This window comes from Cydia splendana, chromosome 8 (assembly GCF_910591565.1).
Source record: "Cydia splendana chromosome 8, ilCydSple1.2, whole genome shotgun sequence".
Classification (NCBI taxonomy): Eukaryota; Metazoa; Arthropoda; class Insecta; order Lepidoptera; family Tortricidae; genus Cydia; species Cydia splendana.
This window is the reverse complement of record NC_085967.1, coordinates 2,722,772-2,740,013: the sequence shown is the minus strand read 5'-3', so window position 1 is coordinate 2,740,013 and position 17,242 is coordinate 2,722,772. Positions and strand designations below refer to the sequence as shown.

Below are 17,242 nucleotides of genomic sequence, written 5' to 3'. Positions count from 1 at the left end.
GACACTAAAAATGTAGATAAGTTAACATAATCTGTATAAAATCAGAACACATATGTATTACAATTATATAACTGTGTTTGACAAGTCCATGTATAAAGTAGATGGTAAATGTAAGCATAATGGACTGACAAAAACATTCCTTGTCTTCAGCACTGAATCTCAGAATAGAATGGTAGCTAACGTTAGCTAAGTAACTTTATTGTGGTTCTGTATATTATCTATAAGTTTACTCATTTTAGTCTCTTTGAAATTTATGGATTATTTTATAGAAAATGATTTCAATAAACTGTAAGATTGTTAATTTTGTGTTTCATATTCTTGTTTTATGGTATCCCTACATCTTAGAATTAAAAAGATTCGCAGATTGTATAAGTTTAGGTATAGTCAGTCAAGCCTGTAAAAACAGTAAACAGATTTGGCACACACACATGATACTCAATGCAACTGTGAGGGAAAGAATCTAGAGTGAAAGAGGGTGGTTAGTAATTCTACAGTAATTTAAGCTGCTTATAATTAAGAGTGTTGGACAATACCAGTCCAGTTTTTAATGGACCGACAACTATACCCAAGAAAGCAAGACATTTTCACCCCACACAGACAATTGTCCTGTGAAAATAACAGTGCATATACAAGTATCTTAATTTACAGTGAGAAACTAAGACATAAATAAAATAACAATAAATGTCACTAAAACATACAAAATGCATTTATTGTGATTTTTTGAAAGGTACACATGACAATTTAAATCTCAATTAAACTTGTAAAAATATGTGCCGAGATAAACACTCAATACCTCACGGGTACTATGCTGCTCTACATTAGCAAACCTCACAGTATACATAAATAAATATTCTATAAAAACATAAAAAAGCAGATAATTATTTACAACAACACTAATATAATATTAAATTCAGTTATTGCATAATACACATTCTATAAAGTTAGAATAAAGTAAACTTCCATAAACAATCCTATTCAATTCCTAAAGTCACCCGGACAAATCTCACATTCAAATAGCGCTTCTGTCACAATAAAAAGGACAACACCATCATTTTTGGTAGCTAAATCCAGTGATCACTACAGACCCCGCTGATTTGCTCTCAACTTTGGTTGTTCATATCATTGTTCAACTGCGGAAAGTTAGGCTCCATAGGGGGGTGAGAGTTAGCAGCAGGGTTAGAGATTTTCTTGAGGGCCTGTCGGCGCGCGGCGTAGGCCGACATCCGCGCCAGGCGCGTGCGGCGCTGCTCGGGAGTCTCGCTGGCGAGGCGCCGCGCGGCGTACGCCGACATGCGCGCCAGGCGCCGCGCGCGCTGCTCGGCGCTCTCGTGCGCCAGCCGCCGCGCCGCGTACTCTGACATGCGCTTGAGGCGCAGCGCACGCTGCTCCGGCGTCTCGTTGGCGAGCCGCTGCGCTGCGTACGCCGACATCTTGGCCAGCCTCGCAGCCCGTTCCTCTTCTGTTTCGCTTCTGGGCCCCGAGCCCTTTCTCCTGCGCCGCCCGGCGGCAGCCGACTCTTCGATCATCAGCGGGTCCTCTGGCCCCGTCGATGACCCGTCGTCCCCGTACTCCTGATACGATCGCTCCATGTTCGGCTCCTCCTTCACGCCGCCGAAGGGCATTTGGATAGCCTCCATACTAAAATCCGAAGTATTCATGGCTCTGTGTGCATCGATCTGTTCAGATTTTATTGTAGAGATCCACTCGTCGTTCGCTTTCGCTATTACCATTTTCTTCCAAGAACAATCGGATGTACTAAAATCTTCACCCATATTGATTGTTCAAGGACAGCGATATCCAAAGAATCATAGTATCGAATCGATATCACGAATTACAGTTCTTCTTTGTATAAAATTCAATAAATTATAAAAGAAATCACATCCTCCACTTGTTTACTTTTTCGACGTTTTCATGGCGTACACAGATACAATAAGAAAACCAAAAGAAGGCTTACTCAATCTCGCCATGCATTATATCAATAGATCAAATTTTAATGTTGGCCCTTCTTGTTACAATTGCAATTTCTCTCATATTACTTTAGCTATTTCAGTCACAGTTATAATCACGGGTTTAGAAATGAAATTAGATAGGGCATTTTTGTGTAACGATGAAATACCGGACTAGAAAGGAAAATGTCGAGTTGAGTTGTCAAAAAGTTGGCATTTTTTTCCATCTGTTATTGGTGTAGCGAGCTATTTTCAATAGTTATCGACGATTAATTTATAACTAGTGAGTTTTATTGAATTACAATAAACGCGAAATTAACACCTTGCCAAAAAGCTTCATACGTTTACAAATCTATTTTCGTAACTTAGCGCTGTGAAATAGTCGTAGTATTTTTTGTCGCTATTCCGATTAAATTTTGTTCATTATTTAGTATTCAATTGACATTGCCTGACTTTATATATCTTGTTTTGTTTATTTGTAGCGAATACAAACGTGGGAGTACGAGTGGCGTCTAGTTATGTGATGACATAATTGTGTAATAAGAAGAGTTGTTATTCCCGCGATCTGAACTGGACATGGACAACGACGCGGAGTCCCCCGCAGCGGCGGCACCGCTTCCGGAGATGGAGGGCTACAAAGAGAGCGAAACAGACTACTCCAGCATCAGAGGAAAGGTGGGTAGTCCGTTTTGTTTACAAACATATGTTTCCCGCTTAAAAATGCCGTGTGTCCTCTCATGCTAGTGGTGAACAGTCCATAAACTTGAAATCGCAGTCCACTAATCAACGTTAACTCTTTGCCTCGTTTTCTATAGTATTTTATTTAACTAAATCATATATATGTACTAGGTCACAGGTGGTATATGATTAAGGTTTTTGTTGCTGAACCTTGGCCTGAAACATTGTTTACTTTTGTTTCAAGGTTTATTGACATACTCTCACCTATACAGATATCTATTTATCTGATACCTATTTAATAGTTGTAAAATAAAACATAATTTTTGCCAAAAATTAATTGACTAGATAAAATTTTATATAGCCTTGGCTCTTTCCTTGGAAAGAGGTGCAATTTTCACCTTTTGTTGTGTTAACTCTCCTAGGGGGTCCTTAAAAGAGTGATGCAATATGAGTCATGAATTTTAATTTTGTTGTAATTATAACCTGTATACTTGTATAAACCTTGGGAGGCAAAACAATGATGCAATATGACTCATTCTAGCTACAACTATTGTAACACTGACCTTTGTTTGTTTTTGTAATGAAATTTAGATAAGCATATTAAAAGGAAGATAGTTATTAAATTATGGCTATGTATGATAATTGATTCTACTTCTTATCATTCTAATCAAATATATAGGTAACCTTATCAAATTAGGTAGGTAGAAAATTTTGAATCAAAGAACCTGTTTCGTAAGTCTGCTATTTAATTCTTAGCCTGTAGTAAGGGGTCTTTGGGTAATACTGAGTACCTCAGAATTTGAGGTAATTCCGAAAATCACTCATAATTTTATTATAGTATGGTAAATTTACGGAATTAATGACAATCTACAGAATCCGAAATTACTTACCTAAACACACCTTAATGCATAAAATTGCAAAGTTGGCATTTTAAATGCATATGTGAAAATGATGAATCTAGCAACTGAACATGTCTAGATGGTGCTGGTGAGTCCATCGGCAGACGAGTATGACCTGCTGCGGAAGCAGCTCATGGAAAGGCTGGAGGCAGGCAACGGAGAAATCATATATGACATAGGACAAGGAGAGGGTATGTGTTCTTTGTGTTTTCTTTATATTACCAACCTCTCTGTATAAGTATTTAAACTCTCCAAAAACCATTTGATTGCAACTATTGAAAAGTGTATGAATTTAGGTATCTACCCACAATTTAAGACATTTTTTTTATGAAGTTGTACCCATTCACTTGATAGTAAATGTTCATTTAATTGTAATTACAAAAGGTTAATTGAAGAAGTTTAATTATGGGTAATGAATAGGTTCATAGGTTGTGTAAAAAAACAAAATAAAAGAAAATTAAAATACTCCCTCTGGCTATGTTTTGTATTTATATTATAATTTTGTGATCTGGTAACATTACAAAGATTCAAAGATTCAAAGATTTATTTGTTCAACATAGGTAGGTTACAGCAATGAATAGCAGGGATTCCCTTAATCAAAATAACTGATAATTTAATAGTTTACACTGTAGTCTTCATTATGTCTGTTTACAGGTAGTTCCTCATGTAAATATCTTTATTATTTTTAATTTAACTAGGAACATTAACAAATTACAAACTAATAGTACGAGTATGCTATAGTTATTACACATAACATTATGTTCAATTAACTAATTAATGTTTAAGTAGAATTTTTATAATTTGCCAACATGAAGAAAATAGTTGGCTAAAGAGTAATTACCACAAGTAATTAATAATCAACCTTGTAGCAAAGGTAGTAGTCCAATAATGTTTACTAATAAATGCAGAGATAAGGCCGAAATTGTTAACATTTAGATGTTAATGGCAGACACGCTTCAGATATGTTGTTCAGTGATAGTGTAATGCAATCCATTGTAATCTTATCTACGCTGTACATTACCATATTACCGTGACATGACGACATAATAAAATATATTATACCGTCGGAACCCAGGCGTTTATATACAATATCTTGATGATGATGATGATCCTTCCGGCCGGTTTCGACCAAGGTGACCACTTCGACTCCTAGTTAGCTCGGCGCTCGTGCGCCCGAATACAATATCTTAAACCAAGTATATAAGACTCAATACTGAATAATATGTGACATCATATGATGACGCTGGGCACCAAGGGGTTAATAAATCACTCTTTGAACATTATGAAATCAGCTATGGAAAAAAAAACTGGATTCACATTTTATTGCAGCCTTTTAGCTATTAATATGATAAAATATTCTCTGTAGAGTACAACTGACTACAGAAAATTTATCTGTGGACCTTAATGGGTCAGGAAAGTGTATGAGATGTTAGTATGTAGGTAAATAGGATTTTAGAAACACTTGACAATCTCAAGGTTATTCTGATATCTATGCCATTCTAAAGAGTAGGCCACTGTTGTATGTATATAGGTTAGAGAACACATAATTAAGTCAATGTGCACAGACGGACGGGGCCTCACAGAGGACGAGTACAGCGCATCAGTGGCCACACTACAGTCGCTAGTGAGCGGCTCCCGAGTGTCCTGCGTGGAGCTGCGACGCTGGGACTGCGGCGGCGGCGACGAGCGCGGCCTGCTCACCGGCCAGTACCTGCTGCGGGCCGAGCGCGACCATACCGACTTCATGGAGATTAGGTATATACTACTGATATTACACGCTGTCTTTAAACTTTCCTAGCATTGCAGCGTGGAGTGAATGCAGCGATAGTGGTATTTCACTCAATTGTTCGGACGCACGCAGCTCACGATTGCTTTGAGCGAGTCATAAAAGTCACAATCTAAATAGTGAGTCTGTCTCACTATTTAGCGAATAAGATCTCGGTCGTTACGTCGCCATGCGTTAGGATAAGGTGATTCGAGACATTTTGTTGTCTAACATTGGTTTTAGTAGACGGAAAACTCTGTAGGCACGTAGTACTACGAGTATTATCTATTAGGTATGTGGATGTGGTAAGCAGCGTACGCCTGCTCCACTTTGTGTGAGCGAATCGAGAGCGCGATGTACGCATTTATTCCTCGAGTCGGGTCGTGTTCGTTTATCTTACTATTTTTACCTTACATAAAATATTAGTCTTTTTACCCAATATTTACACTCCATTCTTTGTCCTAACAGAGTGGCAGTAGTAGGCAACGTAGACGCCGGCAAATCCACACTCCTGGGCGTACTGACACACGGCGAACTCGACAACGGGAGGGGATACGCGCGACAACGGCTGTTTAGACACAAACATGAAGTGGAGAGCGGACGGACCAGCTCTGTTGGCAACGATATTCTTGGATTTGATAGCATGGGTGAGCATTTAAATAATTCTGGAACACTGACAACCATCTTTGAGGGCTCCTCGAGGTTTAAAAACTTAACCCTTAAAGCGCTACTTGCACCATCCCATAAACCCGGGTTAACCGGTTAAAACGTTAACCCAGTGTCAATTTGTACTGGTAGTCATGGTAACTTCAGGTTTAACTGGTTAACCCGGGTTAGTGGAATGGTGCAAGTGGCGCCAACGGGCATAAATGTGTCAGAAATGACTCTAAACTGAACCCTATGACTTTGACATAAATTTTGCTTCGTCGGCAACAATAATTAAAGACATTTTCCATGTCACATATAATATGTTTAATGCAAATCGACCAGCAGTAGAAGTTCCTGACAGGTTTTGCTAGTGGTATCCGATAATTAAAGCTATTCATACCAAACAGTCATACACATTTGGGTTCACTTAACCACATCTAATTTATAATCTCAGGCAACGTTGTGAACAAACCTGACCACGGAACGCTAGACTGGGTCAAGATCTGTGAGAAGTCTTCCAAGGTCATCACGTTCATCGACCTCGCGGGCCACGAGCGCTACCTCAAGACCACAGTGTTCGGCATGACGGGCCACGCACCAGATTTCGGCATGCTTATGGTGAGCTTTTTCCACGGGCTGGATTTGGCCCAGGATCCGTGGGCCAAAGTTTGGAGAGCTCTGGACTAGATCATATAGAGACATCTAATATGGTTAAGATATTAGTCGACCACACTGGTAGGGAGCGTAGCTTCAGCTTGCTTCAAGGCAGTCAAAGCTACCTTGAACTTAAAATTAAAAATGCCTTTAGCATGAATATTTTGAACATTTTATGAATACATATATTATATTATTACAGATAGGGGCGAACGCAGGAATAGTGGGCATGACCAAAGAGCACTTAGGGCTGGCGCTGGCGCTCTCCGTGCCCGTGTTCGTGGTGGTCACCAAGATAGACATGTGCCCGCCTAACGTTCTACAGGTAATTAGCTATAGGAGGTAACAACGTAAGATAATGTAAACAAGTGTCAGAGCAGGAGTATTAGGCACAACTGTTTGGATTCGACCTTAACCCTTTACCAGGCTAAGGCCCAGTTTAACAGACTGATAATTTTACAGGGCTCTTAATATTAATTTTTTGCTTCTTTAGACCATTTTCCATGTTCCTGAGAGGCTTTATGTTTTAAATTTATTTGTTGTTTTGTTTCCCAGGATAACCTGAAGCTGTTGATCAGGATACTGAAGTCGTCCGGCTGCCGCAAGGTGCCCGTGATGGTGAAGACCAAGGATGACGTCATCGTCAGCGCTACCAACTTCGTCTCGCAGAGGTACGGTTTAGGACAGAATAAATAATAGTACTTGATACAGAAGTTTCACTAACAAAACGCGTCTATTACGACAGATATGACCGCAAGGTGGCGCAAGCGCGAGCAGGCGTCCGTTCCGTGACTTACGTAAATACATCGTAAATATATTATTTGTTGTGACCTGGGTTCCGGCAGAAAATCAGTGCTTCGCTCGAAAGAGCGAAGCGTATCACTGAGCCGTGACCCTTTTGTCCTGCTGCAACGCACACAGTTTATAACTTTGTACCCACTTTTATTAAATTTTACTTTTGTACCTACTCATTTCTATCTCATTTTTATTAGGCTATTTTCTTTGTAATTTAATTTTCTTTGCTAGTGTAATAATTATTTTGTTTTTTTTTCTGTTATGATGTTTGTAAACTTATACTGTGTGTCATTGCAACTGTCAAATAAATGATTTATCTATATATCTATCTATCTATCCGTAGCTGTGCGCGGCAACTTAGTAGTTGTGTCTAGCTAGCACCAATATTGGTGTGGCCGCATGTACTTGTAGCGACGCGACGAAATCGCGGAATGAGCCACGCCTGGTTTAGGTTAATTTATTAACAACTAGCTACAATAAGTATTTTATCCGCTATGGGTCTAATACATGGTATTAACCATCACAACTGACACTTTATTTTTATCTCAAGCCATGCTAAAACTTACCTTTTCCACCAGGCTATGCCCAATCTTCCTGGTGTCGAACGTGAGCGGCGAGAACCTGGAGCTGCTGACGATGTTCCTGAACCTCCTGAAGACGCGCATGCCGTCCAGCGACGACCAGCCCGCCGAGTTCCAGATCGACGACACTTATTCCGTGCCGGTGAGTAAAATGTTACTCTAAGATCAGCAGGCTATGCTTCCTGTTGAACCTGGAACTGCTGACGATGTTCCGGAACATCCTGAAGACGCGCATGCCGTCCAGCGACGACCAGCCCGCCGAGTTCCAGATCGACGACACTTATTCCGTGCCGGTGAGTAAAATGTTACTCTAAGGTCAGCAGGCTATGCTTCCTGTTGAACCTGGAACTGCTGACGATGTTCCGGAACCTCCTGAAGACGCGCATGCCGTCCAGCGACGACCAGCCCGCCGAGTTCCAAATCGACGACACTTATTCCGTGCCGGTGAGTAAAATGTTACTCTAAGGTCAGCAGGCTATGCTTCCTGTTGAACCTGGAACTGCTGACGATGTTCCGGAACCTCCTGAAGACGCGCATGCCGTCCAGCGACGACCAGCCCGCCGAGTTCCAGATCGACGACACTTATTCCGTGCCGGTGAGTAAAACGTTACTCTAAGGTCAGCAGGCTATGCTTCCTGTTGAACCTGGAACTGCTGACGATCTTCCTGAACCTCCTGAAGACGCGCATGCCGTCCAGCGACGACCAGCCCGCCGAGTTCCAGATCGACGACACTTATTCCGTGCCGGTGAGTAAAATGTTACTCTAAGGTCAGCAGGCTATGCTTCCTGTTGAACCTGGAACTGCTGACGATGTTCCTGAACCTCCTGAAGACGCGGATGCCGTCCAGCGACGACCAGCCCCCCGAGTTCCAGATCGACGACACTTATTCCGTGCCGGTGAGTCAAATGTTACTCTAAGGTCAGCAGGCTATGCTTCCTGTTGAACCTGGAACTGCTGACGATGTTCCGGAACCTCCTGAAGACGCGCATGCCGTCCAGCGACGACCAGCCCGCCGAGTTCCAGATCCACGACACTTGTTCCGTGCCGGTGAGTCAAATGTTACTCTAAGGTCAGGGGGCTATGCTTCCTGTTGAACCTGGAACTGCTGACGATGTTCCTGAACCTCCTGAAGACGCGGATGCCGTCCAACGACGACCAGCCCGCCGAGTTCCAGATCGACGACACTTATTCCGTGCTGGTGAGTCAAATGTTACTCTAAGGTCAGCAGGCTATGCTTCCTGTTGAACCTGGAACTGCTGACGATGTTCCTGAACCTCCTGAAGACGCGGATGCCGTCCAGCGACGACCAGCCCGCCGAGTTCCAGATCGACGCCACTTATTCCGTGCCGGTGAGTCAAATGTTACTCTAAGGTCAGCAGGCTATGCTTCCTGTTGAACCTGGAACTGCTGACGATGTTCCGGAACCTCCTGAAGACGCGGATGCCGTCCAGCGACGACCAGCCCGCCGAGTTCCAGATCGACGACACTTATTCCGTGCCGGTGAGTCAAATGTTACTCTAACGTCAGCAGGCTATGCTTCCTGTTGAACCTGGAACTGCTGACGATGTTCCGGAACCTCCTGAAGGCGCGCATGCCGTCCAGCGACGACCAGCCCGCCGAGTTCCAGATCGACGACACTTATTCCGTGCCGGTGAGTTGCACAACAGGAATGTTACAATTTACTTCTTTCAAAGATTTTACTACGGTGTCTACGGTCAATCCTATAGTTCATAAGACCCAAAAAAAATCAAAGACCCTCTCCTTCATAAGGGTGGTATTCCATTTGTCCAATATCTTGGTCCAATGTCATTGCATCTCACTCTCTCATTAAGCAAAATGTGGATAAAGTAACACATTGGACAGGTGGAATACCACCCTTAAGTATGATTTTTGTGCAACGCAAAGACGCTGCGTTTTCCGTTACGCATTTTCAACAGCATTTTTTTAAAGCTACGAGTTGTTTCTCAGCAGATATTCCTTCATCTTACGTCTTTCTTCTTCTACTTTCCTAATATGTTTCTCTAATAATTTCCTGAACACAGGCTTATAACAGGGGCTTCGAGCAACACGGAAGGGAGGCGGCATTCGCACTATTTCCCCTCTGCCGAGGTACAAGATTAGCGCGTCAATCTAATCTAGCGCGGGTAATAAAACTAGTTGCACTTGGATTTTTCACTAGACCGAGTCCAGACGCGCGCGTGAATACTGCTGCACAAAAATGCCTGTTTGCTCGGTTTTTTGTTATAAAAAGAGGTCGGGGACATCAAATTTACAAAAAGAAAGTGTTACATTTCACATGTAATATTTTTTTTTACATATCATACGTTTAATTACATTCAAACACAATTATTATATTTTAGTCTGATGTAATTGTTGGATTTATCGATTTTGCTCGCTCAGTACAAATTGCGGATCGGTCGAGCTACAAATCCGACTTCTCATCTCTCAGAATACAATAACATACTTCAACGAAAATGTGTTAGTGTGCGTGTTGTGACACTTGTCACTCGTCCGTACACAAAAAGAGATCGAGGTTTGCAAGATTTGTCTTTGACGTGTGTCATTTTCTATGTATTTGTGTCGTCATTACGGATTGGATTTTGTATGTAAGTGTGTGAGAAGTGCGACTGTGTGGTGCTTTCCCCCCGCGAAAAATGGCAGAAAGATTTGTACGGTGACATATCGCTTGGGCCCCTCCCTTCCGATGTGTCGTAAGCCGGTGTTGCTCGAAGCCTGAAGGTGTCGGTTTTATGGACAATATTAAAGAAACCTACACAATTTGATAAATTACGATAATGTTACAATATTTTAAATTAAAATACCTTTCGAGAAATAGACCCCTAGACTGCCCCAAGTTGTCCACTTGTCCTCATACAAATATCTATTCCAGGGCGTCGGCACCGTAGTGTCCGGCACAACGCTGGCCGGCGTGATCAGACTGAACGACACGCTGCTGCTGGGGCCCGACCCGCTGGGCCGCTTCACGCCCATCACCGTCAAGTCCATCCACCGCAAGCGCATGCAAGTGTCGGAGGTGCGCGGCGGGCAGACCGCCTCCTTCGCTCTCAAGAAGATCAAGCGCTCGCAGATACGCAAGGTGAGACAGGCTACAAGCTCTTATGAGTTAGTAGCGCTAGCAGGAGTGATCAGACTAAACGACACGCTACTGCTAATGGGCACTGTTATCACAGTAAAGGATATCCAACGCAAACAGTCAGAAGATATGGACATTGGACAGGATGCCTCGTTCGCTTACAAGAAATAAGAATAGATACGCGAGGTTAATCGTTTACGCTCTCTTGACGAATTTAAGTCATAGTGAGTGTAAAAAAGATGGGTTGATCTGTAATCCCGAAATTGAATAGAAAACTTTTAATCGTGTGTTTTTCAGAACACGGTAGATTCCAATTGAAATGGTTTCTATTCCATTTCGGAGCAATTCAATACGAAATATTATTCAAACTATTGATAACAATGTTATTTTGACTTTAAGAACAACCTTATATTTTCCCCCAGGGCATGGTGATGGTATCCCCCGCGCTGGAGCCACAAGCTTGCTGGCAGTTCGAGGGCGAGATCCTCGTGCTGCACCACCCCACCACCATCAGCTCCCGCTACCAGGCCATGGTGCACTGCGGCTCCATCCGACAGACCGCCTCCATCCTCTCTATGTCGCGCGACTGCCTGAGGACGGGCGACAAGGCGCTGGTGCGGTTCAGGTTCATCAAGCACCCCGAGTACCTGAAGCGAGGGCAGAGGATGGTGAGTTACATCAGGGTGCACTGCGGCTCCATCCGACAGACCGCCTCCATTCTCTCCATGTTGCACATGAGCAATGAGCCGACTTCCATACGAGGCGGTTCGATCTGTTTTTTTAATTTATGGCTTTTGTTTTATATTGTACGTGTATGTGTAGGTGTTCCGCGAGGGCCGCACGAAGGCCGTGGGCAACGTGCTGCGGCCCGAGCCGGCCAGCGCGGCGCCGCGCCACAAGCCGCCGCCGCGACACAAGCAGCGCGCGCCTCCTACACCGGGCGGTGTTGACGCCAGGGACAACGTCACGGTACATAAACATGTGTAGCTTGACAAACGTTTAGACTTTAAATAGTCTGATGCGACCAAATCAATTTTAATTGTCCAACAGTCAAGCTGACGGTGCAAGCGATGCCTTTGGGTGGTGACTTTAATCATCTTGTTTTGTAAAAAGAAGTGCACTAAAATAGCCGAGCAACCCAATCCAATGAACAGTTTTGGGGAGGCCACCATTTCCTTTATCTTTATACCGAGTGTGGCAGGACCTTTTTAGGTTTTGCTGCGCTGCAGTACCATTTACTTAAGCACTTTTTGACTAAAACATTATCCATACTTCAAGATAGAGTCGACTAAAACTTCACGTTATGGCGTGCAACGTTACAAACCCATGCCATCTAAGAACGTAATGTTTTCCCCACAGGAAGCGGACGTGACGACCCCCGACTCGCCCTTCGAGGTACAAGCCGACAAACGCGGCGCCGGCGGGCGGCGCGGCCGCAAGCGCCACGACAAGCCCGAGCCGCCCGCCGTCGCCGCCAACTAAACTGAGGGAGCTCCGACTTCAATCACAGGCTTCGCGGATACGGACTTTCTACAACACTGGAATCTGGGTTTTTATTTGGGGGTATCAGATACAGAGCGAGCCGCATCGCCAAGAAATCACCGTGTGGAGCCGCTCGGTCTGTGTAGACATTGTATACATAGATCGAGTTTCTTGATCACTTTTTACGATACATTTTTCCGATAGTAGCAGTAGTTTTTAATGACGTTTCGAGTTATCTGCGAAAAGTGCGGTCATCAACCATATAACCGGAAATGTTATTAATTCCATCGTTTGTATTCTATCTGTTTGTAAAAAAAAAGTATAATTTTGCAGTCCACACAGTGTTCTAGAGTCCCCTCCGATTTCGCAGTGCTTCAGAAATTCGCACCTTTGAAGTCACTTCACATAACTGTCATGTTATATTCAAATTTTTATAGAAAAATATTTTTCTAATAGGTTCCTGATAAAAATCCGTTGGCGTAACTATACGAAAAATTCTAGGGAATGGTTGTACTAAAATGTATTGAATTTCATTACAAAAAAATTTAAGTATCAGAATCCGCCTAAATTTTGTAATCAATATAATCCGTATAAAATTAGAAGCACAGTGTATAATCAAAGCTTGCTTACCAATAGAAATATTAGAAAAACAGCTTTCAGGTACAAATATTCCCTAGCCTCGGCCAACATTTTACAACTATACTATAGCATTGCTAGATACTGTCTCCAGGCACTATAATACCAAGAGTACAAGGTACTTAGGATCTATTCACTAAGTTAGATGTAATAATATAAAGACTGGATCATCTACACATATTTATGTACTACAATAGCCCCACAAAAAAAATGTCATTTGAATTTGAAATAACGGAACACAAGAAAATAAACTCTGCTCCAATTGAAAATGGTTTAAAGTGCATTGAAGTAATTTGTATTATGGGTAGAACCGTGGGCCTTACGAGGATAAAGCAATCTTAACAATAATTATTTCTTAGCTATGAACAGTCTATTATTTATTTAAATGACAATATCCTTCTGTGTATGAGTAGATGACAGATGTATCCAGTCGTGGTCTCAACAGATTTTTCCATATTTTTGACAACTACTATTCTTATAATATTGCTGTAAAAACGGGCGTTTACATTTATCTGTCTTAGATTATAATCTGAAATAAAAATCTTTAATTGTCTAGAGAGAAATAATCATTGAACTGTATAATGTTTATTATTATATATATGTGGCAGTAAAAAAATCCGATCTTACTATATCCAAGATTGTATGATTACTTATAATATATATTTTATGTTTGATTTCAGTAGCAAAAGAAGTACATTGATTGTATTCTAAATTGTTGTTCTTATTAGTTAACTTTTGTGATTAAAAATGATTGTCTTATTAATGTTGTTGAAGCAATAATCATAAATATAGCAAGTGATGTGAGCAGCTGAACTATGATGTTGTATATCATAGTTTCCAAGAGTTTCTGTGTTGTGATGTCTGGTAAGGGTAATAGTGGACATTTATGACAATAGTGATGACAAGCCAATATCTTGGCTGCTACAAACTAGCACTATGCCTACTAAGGCTTATGTTAGTGAGTATCTGATTATATTAGTTGTATTAGTGAGGCTAGCTGCTCTACTTCATATCATAACTATATTCAGTATTTGATTGTTTGCAGTACCATTATAATATGTGATTTTTCTAGTTTAAGTGAGAGAATATTTTTATTGATTTGTTCTGAGTGAGGGAAATTAAAATAGCTCAAAACTATTTCAGCATTTTATTCTATAAATTATTCATAACATTATTGCAGCCTTGACTAAATCTGAACACTGATTATATTTACAGTACCTATGTGAAGCCTTTTACTTTTTTATCTGTTTTTTTGCATCCTCAATACCTTCTTTTACATTTTGTGAGAATTTTTTTAAAAATGACACTAGTCTATTGACTTGTTCAGGGTCCAATTTAGAAACCTTTTCCTTTCCCCTGTAAAACATGGAAACGGCTAGCTGTGCAGCACGGCGAACGGGGTAAGAATCAGCTAACTTTTGTACCAGGCGCTCATTGTCAGCCAGATATTTGAAGAGAGCACGGAGCGGCATCTTGTCTGATATCACTTGAAGGAAGTTTCAATTGAGCACATATTCTGGTACTTCTGGAGTAGTTCTCTTTTCAGCTGCAGTTGTGTCCGGAGCACCTCAAACTGCTTGATTTGATCTTGCTTGTTGTACTCAATTCCTGGTAAACGCCTTATCTGTAACATATTTCAAGATGGGAAATAAATTTGTGGCAATACATTATTGCATAATTATTATGTTGTTGTAACCTGCTTGGAAACTAGAATTCATAAGGTTAATAACATACCTGAGATCGCGCGTAATCGAGTTTCTTTTGTAGTTCAAGAACCTTCAGACTGCACTCCTGGGACTCTCGCACCTTTGCAGAGTTGTCGTGGAAATCACGCTCGACACTGAACAATGAGAAAGGTCAATAAATAAAAGAATAAACAACAACAAGTCATGGTAAGCTAAAAATAAAAACAACATGTAAATACCTTCGTATGATTTCGTATACTATTGGTAAAAAATCTACGTCTACTTCTTGCACAGATAATGGGGTGAAATTGTTTTGTTCGGGATTGTCGGTGTTGTTTTCCATCATACAAACTCAATTACAAGCAACGTCAACACAAAATAAAGATCACTTGCCTAACAATGTGAAAAGCTTGCGCTATTTACTTCGCATGAGAAAAGAGAAATTTCTATAAAAAAATTACTGCACAAGCCGTCAAGCCCTCCAGCCATGTCAAATTTTTCGTGTCAAACTAATGCACGGACGTAGAGAGTAAACTGGATAGTGTACACTGGCCAAAAAGTGTGTCCACATGAGAGGTCAAACCTGAGCCCTCCATCTCTTTCTAATTAGGGTGACCATAAGTCATATGAATGTGGGATATTAGCATAAGATGGAATGTATAGTTTGGCCAGGATCTTTTCTCATTCGTGCATAATCAGAGAGAAATGAGAGAATCATACTGTATTTACCCTATGCTAGTATAATTGCCCCAGAAAAGAGATGGATATAGTTTTTTTCTCTTCTGTAAAACGCTTCACACAACCTTACTTAATTTAGTCGTTATAAAGCTTTTAGTCGTTATAAAAGCTGTTACAGATGGGATGGGCGTATTGGATCGCGATCAATGCGATCGTGGTTTATTGTGAGGAAGGTGGTCCGCCGTACGTCCATCGTACGTATTGGGTGAAAACCAGCGTAGTGTCTTACAGACACTGCTTATGCTGAGCGGCATCCTATTTGGTGTATGTTTACTGTATTGTTAACTTTATGGTGTACTTACCGTAATGTAGGTATGTTTTTGTACGCCAAATAAATATTTTCTATTTCTATCAAAGACAGCTATAAGAGAGAGCGAGACAAATATCTAGGGTCGGGTAAAACGTTGTAGTTGTACTTGGTAATTCGCAAATCGTATCGATTAAAAACGCTGCCTTCGGTCGTGTTTTAATTTATCACCACTCGTTGCGAATTTAATTCCTACTTTCAACACTTGCAACGCAAATAAATTTATATTATTACTATGCCCACTGGTTATCGATACTAGTCATTTTGTGAAGCCCTAGCGTAGCGTAACAATTTATGTTTTTACACGAAATTATCTTGATTATTGACTAAAATGATAAAGTATTAGCACACGACGAAATAAAAACTTACATTTAACTGTGTAAACCGGCATTCTACACTATTTATGCTCTTCATAATTCATAATTTAACAAAATACCTATCACTATCAATATCATACTCATGGTGTGTTCATATACGTGATGACTTCCCTTTTGCATACTTTAGCTATTCTTTAAGCGTTAGCGTCATCGTAGATCTGTAATTGAAACAACATTTTCAAATTTGCCGCTTTTGTATACTGACGGAAATGTCGGCCCAACCTATATAGAATCGATTACATATATATAAATAGTTAGAATTAACGTTCCAGTAATTAAATACTATGTATAAAAATATGAGTCTGTAATGTCCAATCTGTAATGTAAGGACTTCGGATTTAATTTTTGGCAATTATGTAGCTCTCATTACGTGAACCGAATAATTAAACATGCCAAAATAAGTATATCTTTATTTATTTATTAGTATACTATTTAGGTAAAGTTATTTTTACATTAAGTAGGAAATAACAATTTTGTAAGACCGATCCAAATCGTACCGACATCATGGTGACCCTAATCGTCATCAAGTTGGGGATACCAATTAATATTCAAAGTTACTACAATTTCTACCATATTCAATTTACTGTTTTTTTTGTTGCGCACATGCTTGGCTTAATCAGTTAATAATATTAACATCATAATAATTAACAAATTACTTAAAAGATATCAGAACTGTAATTAGAATATAGCACTAAAATAGTATAAGAAGGTAATGAATTTCAGTAGTATATTGATATAATTTCTATCACAATGGTATCTTTTTAACATTGGCAACATGTGCGAGTGAGACACAGGGCTCAGGTTTTTCTATCTCATGTGGACCGTTTTCTCTAGTCTGGTACGAACAACATTCTGTCTCGGTGATAAGGTTCAAATTAGTATGGCAAAAAAACTGACAACTCGCTCCAGTTTAAACAATATAACTTCATGAACTAATGTCAATCAACTCAAAAACT

At 40.7% G+C, this 17,242-nt stretch overlaps 3 protein-coding genes across 3 annotated transcripts; 1 reads left to right on the top strand and 2 right to left on the bottom strand.

The window, feature by feature from the left end:
- Window positions 1-681: 681 nt before the first annotated feature.
- LOC134792661 (zinc finger protein 821-like) lies at window positions 682-1,965 on the bottom strand. The gene has a single exon (XM_063763922.1). It carries the CDS (start codon window positions 1,770-1,772, stop codon window positions 1,101-1,103), a length of 672 nt encoding a protein of 223 aa, XP_063619992.1. The 5' UTR covers window positions 1,773-1,965; the 3' UTR covers window positions 682-1,100.
- Window positions 1,966-2,090: 125 nt separating this feature from the next.
- Window positions 2,091-13,398, top strand: LOC134792662 (GTP-binding protein 1). The gene is made up of 13 exons (XM_063763923.1): window positions 2,091-2,229; window positions 2,429-2,621; window positions 3,603-3,714; window positions 5,089-5,278; window positions 5,757-5,935; window positions 6,391-6,554; window positions 6,793-6,915; window positions 7,146-7,261; window positions 7,964-8,108; window positions 10,858-11,064; window positions 11,484-11,729; window positions 11,884-12,034; window positions 12,419-13,398. The coding sequence occupies exons 2-13, from the start codon at window positions 2,523-2,525 to the stop codon at window positions 12,541-12,543; spliced, it is 1,857 nt and encodes a 618-aa protein (XP_063619993.1). The 5' UTR covers window positions 2,091-2,229; window positions 2,429-2,522; the 3' UTR covers window positions 12,544-13,398.
- A 1,128-nt stretch (window positions 13,399-14,526) lies between these two features.
- LOC134792660 (mediator of RNA polymerase II transcription subunit 9) lies at window positions 14,527-15,330 on the bottom strand. The gene is made up of 3 exons (XM_063763921.1): window positions 15,104-15,330; window positions 14,914-15,019; window positions 14,527-14,803 (listed from the first exon to the last, which is right to left on the bottom strand). The coding sequence occupies exons 1-3, from the start codon at window positions 15,208-15,210 to the stop codon at window positions 14,663-14,665; spliced, it is 354 nt and encodes a 117-aa protein (XP_063619991.1). The 5' UTR covers window positions 15,211-15,330; the 3' UTR covers window positions 14,527-14,662.
- Window positions 15,331-17,242: the final 1,912 nt, after the last annotated feature.